At 44.7% G+C, this 9,572-nt stretch overlaps 1 protein-coding gene across 1 annotated transcript; it reads right to left on the bottom strand.

The window, feature by feature from the left end:
* Positions 1-6,267: 6,267 nt before the first annotated feature.
* Positions 6,268-8,661, bottom strand: GP9 (glycoprotein IX platelet). Its single transcript, XM_027748529.2, has 2 exons — positions 8,585-8,661; positions 6,268-6,991 (listed from the first exon to the last, which is right to left on the bottom strand). The coding sequence occupies exon 2, from the start codon at positions 6,982-6,984 to the stop codon at positions 6,361-6,363; it is 624 nt and encodes a 207-aa protein (XP_027604330.1). The 5' UTR covers positions 6,985-6,991; positions 8,585-8,661; the 3' UTR covers positions 6,268-6,360.
* Between the last annotated feature and the right edge of the window lie 911 nt (positions 8,662-9,572).

Genomic DNA, 9,572 nt, shown 5'->3' with positions numbered 1-9,572 from the left:
TTCCAGGCCGTGGACGCTTGATAAGCTGCACTGCAGCAGCCTACGGAGCGAGGTGGGACACGAGAGGGAGAGATCACCAGCAGCAGAGGAGCAAGGACTCAAAGCTGTCTTCTCAAACTTCATGAGGAGGAGAGACTACAACAAACAACTGCTGGAACTTGGTGAGGAGGGAGTGTTCAGGAGCCCAGAACACCCCCACAGCAAAAGACTGTGTTACACATCAGCCTTAAAGGCTGCTCCTGGACTAAAGTTAAAGGAGGGGCTTGAAAGGACTGACTGATAGCAATGTAATATATATATATATATATAGTTGCCTTTAGTTTGTATAGTATTTATTTGTGTAAATAAATGAAAGTTTCTCTCCGGTGTTAGGATAAATTGTTGAGAAGGGGTGGGGGAAGCCTAAAAATTGGATTTTAGATTTCTAATGTGGCTCAAACTGCCACAGGGGGCAATCCTTGGATCAGCTGGGAATACTGCAGAGAGGGCACTGAGAGAGGTCACCTCAGGAGCAAAGTGCCCCTGAGCAGGAGCTCAGGATAAACAGCAGCCATGTGGCCATCGTGGAACTGAAGCAATTGGTTGGCACACCCCCGTTATTGAGTGGAATCTAAATTTCGTTGGAATCAATGTAACAGCAAAATGTTTCTAGCAAATTACTCGGAGCACTTTGGGAAAGTGTTTTGTGTAGTGCTCTGAAGAGAAAAAACATAACGATAAACAGCATTACTAAGGCAAATTTAGCATTACTAAGCCTTACAATCAACTTAGCACTGTCAAAGGAGTCATTGGGTAGGAATTGTTAATTTTTCAGTGCAGTCATTTCACCTGTTGGCAGGCAAAAATAAAATCATGTAATTCAGCTGTAAATCATAACCGACAAGTGTGTCAGCCTGAAGAGTCCCAGTTTTGTGAAGCCTAAAATTCTATGTTAATAATTCCTAAAACAGTGCATTTACACATAAAGCCAGTATGAGAATGAATGTATATTGGCTAATTAGTTTAGAGTACAAGAGTGGGAGCAGCTTAGACAACTAACGAGCTTGTTTCACTGCATTCTGCATGTATTTTGTATATTCAATTAATATTTAGATCTTACCATATATGTTTGCTAGTTCAATAATAAAAGAAATTTCCTGTTCAGCTGAGAGAGTTCCTCTCTGTTTCTGATCCTCTTAGGCTGGGAATATTCTTGGTCTTTTGCTGTTTGAAGCTTCCTGTTGGATGAGTTATTTTCTTTTTGGAGTTATTCTAGTAGCATTAATGCAATTCCATATGTGGTCAGTGCAAACAGTATCTGTGTAACTAAGATGGAAAAAGGTAAATGCAGAGCAAGCTTGTTAACTTTGTGATGTGTTTCATTCCTTAGAGCAAAGCTGTACTTAGTCTTTAGTATGAATTTAATGTGAACTAATTTTCCATAGGTTGAACAAGCCTTGGGATAGGCAAAGGTTTACAGTCAAATCCAGCTTAGATATCACTACGAGGCCAGTTGTTAGTGCAAATTCAAAACTACTTCTGACAGAGACTTACATTTTAGAGAAGACCCTCGGAACTGTGAAATGCCATGTACCCGTGTCATGGAGCTTCCCAGAGCTCCTGGGGAGGACTGGGCTGGTACTCAAAGCATGGGAGTTAGTCTAAGGTGAAAGAAAAAGCTGTTTTCAGATTGTTTCCTCCGTGCTTTGTGGGGAAAAGAAAGGTGTTGAGTACACTTAGATCTCACTCATTTGTCTGAAGGATGTGGAATTTGAAACACATGAGAAACGTATATTCTGAAAATATCAACATTTTTAGAACATGGAGGGGAGATCAAGCAAATTCAGTGAATCCACGGGATGTGGTATGTGTTTTTTCCTGAAAAAATATTGTAATTTTACTCTTCTGAAGAAAATAACTTGCACTCGTGCTTGTCTTTTGCAAGCAGACACTCCTGCCAAGGCAGGAAGGCTCGAGCTGCTCCTTTCTCAAAGCCGTGTAGTTTTGTACACCTCATTGGTGCCGAGCCCAAAATCCTGCGCCCTCCCTGCCAGCGGCGGGTGTCCCCTGAGCGCAGCGGGAAAGTGCGTATTTTCCATTAAAAATAAACACAAAGCAGCCATATGAGCTGTCCGTGGCAGTGCCAGCGTTTCCTCCCTTGCTTTCCTGCTCTGCCCCACCCTTGGCATCCCGGCTCCGTGTCCCTCGGGCAGCTCCTCCCCGCGCTTCCCGCGGCTGCTGCGGTTTCCGAGGAGCCCCAGAGACCCCCGCAGGCTGCTGCTGCTGCCCGAGGGACATTGTGCGGCCCTTTCCTTTCTGCTTTTCTTTCAGAGTTTTCTTCCTTGGTGCCTGCAGTCTTGTAAATGAGCAAAAGTGCTTTAATTCTTCAGTACTTGTCTCCTTCTCGCAAAGAAAAGTGTTTGTAGCTGAGTTCAGGAGGCGGCTCCAGGGCGGCTGCACTCAGGAATGGCATCACGGGTGCCAGGCCAGTCTGGCTGCACAGTGCACAGAGGGACAGAGCACTTGTGCCTTTCAGCCAGCTCTGAGCTGAGACAGGGTGATTTTTAGGGGATGAGCTGCTTTGAGCCTGCACAGGCCCATCCCCAAGAGTCACCCCCTGTGCCCCAGAGGATCATCCAAACCCTCCTGGAACTCTGGCAGCCTTGGGGCTGTGCCCACTGCCCTGGGGAGCCTGGGCAGTGCCAACCACCCTGGGGGGGAAGAACCTTTTGCTGAGATCCAACCTGAACCTGCCCTGACACAGCTCCAGCCATTCCCTGGGTGCTGTCCCTGGTCACAGAGAGCAGAGATCAGTGAATTACCTTCCATTAATAGTATGATGGCCCTTCAGCACAACGGAGAACAGCACTGCATGATGTGTGCCAGCCCCTCAAACTTCCCTGATCCATGAGCTCAAACAACAGATCTGGAAAAAACTTAACTACAGACCCCAGGCAGAAACCAAGCACAAAGCTAAGCAGAAATCATTCAGCTTGAGCAGTGCTGTTTGCTACAGTGTTAAGAAAACATTGAGCATTTCAAGAAAAAGGTGGTGATTCACACACCTTTCCATTTAGTAAATGAAACCTGCAACTATTTTACCCATGAATTGAACTGCAGTTTACACAGACCTGCTCTGTGTGCTGCAGGGAGCTGGTTTTGCTCAGTAATCCTGAGTCTGATTGCTTGCCTTGCCAAATGTGGACCCAAACCTCCCAACTTCTTAGTTGTGCCCTGTCCCAGCAGTTACACCTCTGTCACCAAAGAAGGTGAGAGCAAATCTAGGCAGTAGTTTGCCCTCTTGCAGGCACGATGCAGTAACAGTTTCTGGGATCTTCCCAGAGCTCTTTGGGAATGCTGCCTGCATGTTCCACTGAGATAGCTGATGTGTTTTCCTGTCTTTGTACATTGTTACAACTGTGGGTTAGTTATGCCATTTGATGGGGTATGTGGCATGACACAGTGGCCTTGCCAGATAAACACTGAATGTTGTCTTTGAGCTTTCAGTTGGCTCAGTTAGCAGTTCTAGCTGGCCCCTTTGCAGGGTTTTGTGTTTTTTTAGGTAAGAACCAAATGGATGAAAAGTGATAAATACAATACTCTTTTAGTAGCATGTGAATTATTGCCATGGAAGAGATTCCCTCTTCTTTCCTCTTACAAGGACAGAAAATACGTTCTCTCAATTATTTTTTTCCTGTGTTCTGTGTGTCTTGTTTGACATGTTGGTTGGTGCAAGCAGAAACGTTTGCTAATTGCTTATTTTTGTGTATTTGTACCACTGAAGCCATACAGTAAAACAGTTTACTATTTTATGCATATCTAGTTTATAGGCACAAAAGAGAGTGGTAAACGTATAGTGTTAATGATTTATTTTATTTTGGGAAAACAAGAAATATCATTTAGGAGACTCTCCATGGGAGTTTGCAGAGTGCAATATTTTGCACCCATACAAAAATGTGGTTGTCTTTTAAAAAATTGGACAGCTCAGTGCAGGAGAATTTTCTAAAATTATCTTGGTGTGTACAGCACTACGTTCCTTTGTGTTTATTTGAAATTCTGTCCTGCAGAGGTTATTAATGTAGAATAAAGCTAGAGAAGTGAGGGATGGTTGACACACTGTTTCAGTGTATAATTATTTTCACTCTTAGATTTTGAGCCCTTTTCCTAGTCCGGTGTTTTAATTTCTGCTCCTAATCCTTTGTTTAGAAATTTCTCTTTGTGTAGATTCATACAAGCTGTGATCTTGTAATTCCTTAAATTTCTCTTCATTAAAAGAAATTAATCTCCTTTTAAGATCTATTTTCTGATCCTTTATTTGCATTACTGTTGTTTTTCTGATTCTTCTGTGGCTGATTGTTCCTGATTTGTAGACACTGATGCTGAATTACTGTAGCTTATCTGAACATGGAAGTAAATAAGTCTTTCTATCCCTAAGTGATGCTCCCTATTTAAACAAGAAAAGGTGGTGTTAGCCCACTGCTGCAATGTCATACCAGGGAGATCATCGTTACGGGATTGTGTGACTTGTCTGCATTGAGTCCTCAGCTCACCTTTCCTCTCTAGCTGTGCAGTCTTGCTTTTGATTGCTCAGTACTCCAGGTGACCCACAGCTCTGTGCACTCACTCTTTCCCTCTTCTTGTTCCCCTCTGTGTATCACGTGCACATTTTCCCATTGCAATGTGTGTGTTGTCTCCCAGACCATTAATTATGTCTCAGGGAAAGCACCTGGGTCTGTTCCTTCCCTTTTCCCAGTGTAAAGCCCCAAGCTACACCTTATGGCTGATCTGTGTAACCCTCTACCCCTGGTGTGTGTCCTTGCCCCAAATCTCTCTGTGCTTCACAGGTTCTTCCAGCAGCCCCACCGGGGGTTTAGTGGCTGTTTCTGGTGTCAAGGGACTCACCCTGAAGGGGCATGGATTTGGGTTGGCGAGGGGTGGTGTATCAGACTGGCCTTCCCTGCGGGTGCAGGAGGGGGACCAGCAGTGCAGGTGTCACAGGCAGGAACACATCTCCTCTAAAGCTGTCTCAGAATGTCACCAGCAGTCAGCAGTGAAGTTTGACTCCATATTGCTGAAATGCTCTGACGGGGGCAAGAGGGACCTGGAAATGTCCCTGTGAGCTTCTGCTGTCTTTGACTTGGGTGTTTGTGGCTTCTCACAGCAGCGACAGCGCGCGGCGACTGTAGCACCACCCATGAGGAACAGGTTCAGCCCCAGCCCTGTTGGGGAGAGGCTGAGCTGCACCAAGGAGCCCACCCAGCTCACAGGGAGCTTGGTGCAGAGCCAAGCAGCCTTTGGCACCTTCACCAGGTGGCCTCTAGAACCGAGCTCAGGTTTGGAGTCAGGAGGAGCATTTGCAAATTGTGTCTTCAACTGAACTGCCAACAGTAGATTAATTTTAGATCTTCAGAGCTCTCCCATCTCACTGACCTGACTTCACCAGAGCAGGTGGAGTCACAGCAGGAATTGCTGGCCTTGGACTTTTGAGATTTAGGCTGGGGAGAAAACAATTGCTTGAGTTACCACAACAGTTTTCTATGAGGATGGGCACACAAGAGGAGAAGGGAAGAGTGTACATCCTCTCAAAGCTGTTACACATCAAATCCAGAGCATCAAATGTCTGTAGTAAAACTGCAAGACAAGTTCTGGAAATTTCTTAGAATTTTAATCAGAAGCGTTTAGAATTGTGAAAGAGAAAGTTGGGCGAGTATGAATGTTCAATAAACATCCATTATTTCGATTTCACATAAAATGTTTTTTATTGTTCACTCTCCAGAAAATTCAATAATATTTAAGATTATTTTTACTGGTTATATTCTCTTTACCAGTCCAACTTTAAATGTATTCAGTAAGGGATGCATTCAGTGGCTGGTCTATAGAATCATAATGGTTTTGCTGGCAGAAAACTCCTGAAGCTGGGGAAGAGGTGGCTGAGTTTGTCTGCACACAAGAATCGTCCTACCAAGCCCAGTGGGACACAGAGAGGATAAGGGGTTGCAAACTCATAGAACTTGTGAATGAGAAAAGAATTGCTAAAATAGTACAATTGATGTTCATCTCCATATATTAAAAAGTGTAGGATTTGGGGATGTAAATCTGCTTGCTATAAGAGCTGAGAATTCAGTGGAAAATACTAAGTTGAATGATTTAAAAAAATTTAGAAAAAAATTTAGCAGAAATGCTCTTCACATGAGTAGTGGCAGCAGAATGAACCTTGCCTGTCAACACCTCACCAGGAGTCCCTCATTCAGGCAAGCTTGTCGCTCCCAGGACCCAGCCTTTGAGTTTGTAGCAGTCACCATTCAAACCAGTGTTGCCAGTGCACTTGCTTTGCTCGTAGAGGAGTTGGATGTTTCTGTTCCAGCTGTGGCAGTGCCCAGCTCAGTGTACCTTGTGGCTTTTGGGGTTGTGTCTCCTCAGCAGGCGGCCCCTGGCACCGTACCGGCCGAGGTTCAGTTGGCAGACGAGCTTTTTGGAGAATTTCAGAGCCCATGCTACTAAAAGAAGTGTAATTATTGCTCCAGCAATTAAAATGAGGTCTCGCCAGAAGAACCCCAGACACCTGACTGGGAGAAGCCTCTTGCACATCCCCAGCTCGTTCCCAGTCAGCTCTGCCAGGGGCTTCATCCTGATGGGAGCTGGGCTGGCACACCTGAGGCTGGCAAGGGAGGGTGCAGACAAGTCTTGCAGCCAGAGCTTCAGGTACAGGATGTGGCAGTCGCAGTGCCAGGGGTTCCCAGCCATGTCCAGGCGCTGCAGGCCGGGCAGGGTGTCCAGGACTCCCGCGGGGACGCGGCTCAGGCTGTTGTTGCTGAGGTCCAGGCTGCGGGTGTCCCGGGGCAGGCCGGGCACTGCCCGCAGCCCCCGCGAGCTGCAGTCCACGTGCAGCCCCCGGGACCCTCCCGGGGACCCGCAGCTGCAGGAGGAGGGACACGCTCCCCCTTGGATCACCGGGAACAGCAGCGTGGCAAATCCCACCGCAGAGATGAACCGCAGCCCGCTCATCCTTCGGCTGCCCAGGGAATGACAAGAGGGATCTGATCAGCGGCATTCCTGAGCATGGTCCCAAGGGCACAACTACGGCACAGTTCCTTCTTTCCCAGGACTGCCCCCGAGGCTTAGGTTTTTGGAATAAAATCGTTAACTGTCTGCATTCTTCCCGACATCCCCACAAATGCACTGGACAGAGCACAGTGCTGCTGTTTTGTCTCTGGTTCTATGTTTTTCCGTCATAATTGTACAAAATAGATAATTGTTCAAAGTTCTGGAACACATTGTCACCAAAAGACAATGGTGAAAGCTAGGTTAGTTTCAGGCAAAGGTTTTTATTCCACTTCAGTATCTTCACAGATCTAGTGTTAGAATTGTGGGTTGGAATCACTTTTCAAAATGAGGCTTTAGGGATTGAGTAGTTCTAAATGTCTAAACATCTTTTTTCTGACAGTATGAAGATTCTAACCAGGAAATACCTATTTTTATGTGACAAAAAGTTCTTTTTGCCACCTTGTAGCTTCATGCACCTCTGATAACAGACAGTTTAAGATTTGGAGGAATAGAGAATTGGAAACTTTGCATATCTGGTACTGCTTGTCCTTTAGGGATAAAATAAAGATGCCAGCAGGTAATTATGCCTCTTGCTATGTCATTCCTGCTTCTGGAGGGTGGATCCCACTAGACTTCCATCTTGGTCCCTTCTGTTTGGCAGTTTAAAACCTCTAAATTTATTCCCTTCCTGCATTCCCTACTACTTCTCTGCATTTAAAAATACATTGCAAATCTTTGCACAGGACTAGAGTTTGAAATGCAAATTCACTTGAATAAGTTGGGGAATTTCCAATCTTGAAACCATCTTTCTTTATGATTTTAATACATCCTAGAATTAAAATATATTTCCTCCTTTTTCCCCCCCAAATAAACCAAATACAGAGTGAAAGAATACAGTGTGGCTTTTTACATACGAAGGCAATAATGAGATAAAATTACAGTAATGTAGAATGAAATTTAGAAAAATAATTGTTCGAAATGGTTTCAAGTGTAAAGATATTTTAGAACTAAAAAAAAAAAAGTTTTCCTCTTAAAATAAGGTGAGACAATTTTTTCTCCAGTAAGTTTCATTTAATAAAGACTGAAATTATAGGGAAAAATAGATTGATTTTGTTTTAAATTAATTTACTTCTATTTACTTTCAAGGATTATGTAATTAGCTTTTCAAAATTAAGTTAGGCAGGTTTAGACTCCTCATCTAAATACTACATTCCTATATTTTGAGTTGGATTAACGCTGCATAAAATTATAAACTTCACAGAGAAGCGGAAATAGTGATCTTCACCTATGTCTGTCAGCAAGTAATTATTCTATCTTTGCTCTGATTCTAGATACTAATCTGTGATTTTTCAAGAAATCAACTCAAGTTATTGTTTTTCAAGCAAACATCTTAAAGGGACAGACTATGACATCCAACAAAAAAAGTTAAATGATATCTAGAGAAAAGATGTTCTCTCCTGATTTAATATGGAAACAGCAAGAAATCCAAACTCAAACAGGAACAAGAACTGTGGCAAAAATGCAGAGGGGGAGAGTTGGGAAGTGCCTGAGTGCCCCTTACCCTGGTGGGTTCCTCCTGGTTCCTCTCCCGTGCCTGGGGAAGTGCTGGAGCAGGCACAGCAGTGCAGGGGCTGCTGTGGGAAGAGGCCCTAAGGAAGTGTGGGAAGGAAGAGGAGCTTTTTCTGTGCCCGGTGGGAATCCCTCCCCCTGGGAGATGCGTGTGTGGTTGGCTGGTGTGACAGCACACAGTGCTCGGGGCAGTCTGGGTGTTGCTGCAGCCAGGAGGAAACACTTTTGAATCCTTCCTTTGCTGCTGATGTGTTTTTCCTATTACATCTGATGATATCTGGAAAACCTCATCTGAAACCTAGTGAGGTTTTTTCCCTCAGCTATAAAAATCTACAGGTATAAAAGTTACTCTGGGCTTCAGATGCTGACACACACAAGCCCCAGCAGGACATGAGGGAGCTGAAGTTTGCCCATGAAGTGGAGCTTCAGTTTTTGTCGGTCAGGTGGGTTTGATATCTGCCTGCCCACTGCTTAAACAAAATTTGTAAAAACACACATCAGAGTAACTGTGACAGTGAGATGAGCTCAACTCACACCAGTCAGATGAGCTCTTTGATGGATAGGGAAATATTAATGCCATCGACTGGAATTGAAGGAGTTGAAATAGTGTTGAAGTCACCCAAAATACAGGAGTTAGTTCTGGTCACCCATGTTCTTAAAAGTTTAAGCCAACAAGTGAAAGGAAGGTTTCTGTGATGATCAGGGACTTGGAGAGGTGATTTTATGTGAGGAGGGAGAGAGTGACCTGTACCTTTGGTGTCAGCAAAGAACCCCTGAGCTAGAGGGACTCAGACACCACTTCAGGTGTGAAGAAGGAAGGACAGGGGGGTGTATCAAAGCACCAATCCCTATTTTGGTCCATGTGATATTTTGTGGAATTTAATTTCCTTGCAGTGTTCTAGCTTGGTTTGGAGTTCAGACCCGGATTCCAAGACAGTCAGGGAAGGTGCACTGGGAAGGGCTCCTGGTTAAGGCTTCCC

Source organism: Pipra filicauda, unplaced genomic scaffold, assembly GCF_003945595.2.
Source record: "Pipra filicauda isolate LSUMZ 115617 unplaced genomic scaffold, ASM394559v2 scaffold360_size730234_pilon, whole genome shotgun sequence".
Classification (NCBI taxonomy): domain Eukaryota; kingdom Metazoa; phylum Chordata; class Aves; order Passeriformes; family Pipridae; genus Pipra; species Pipra filicauda.
Note: the sequence above shows the minus strand (reverse complement) of the source record. Positions and strands in the feature narration are given on the sequence as shown.

Coding starts and splice junctions, on each gene's coding strand:
- GP9 (XM_027748529.2), bottom strand. CDS start 6,984: ATGAGCGGGCTGCGGTTCATCTCTGCGGTGGGATTTGCCACGCTGCTG.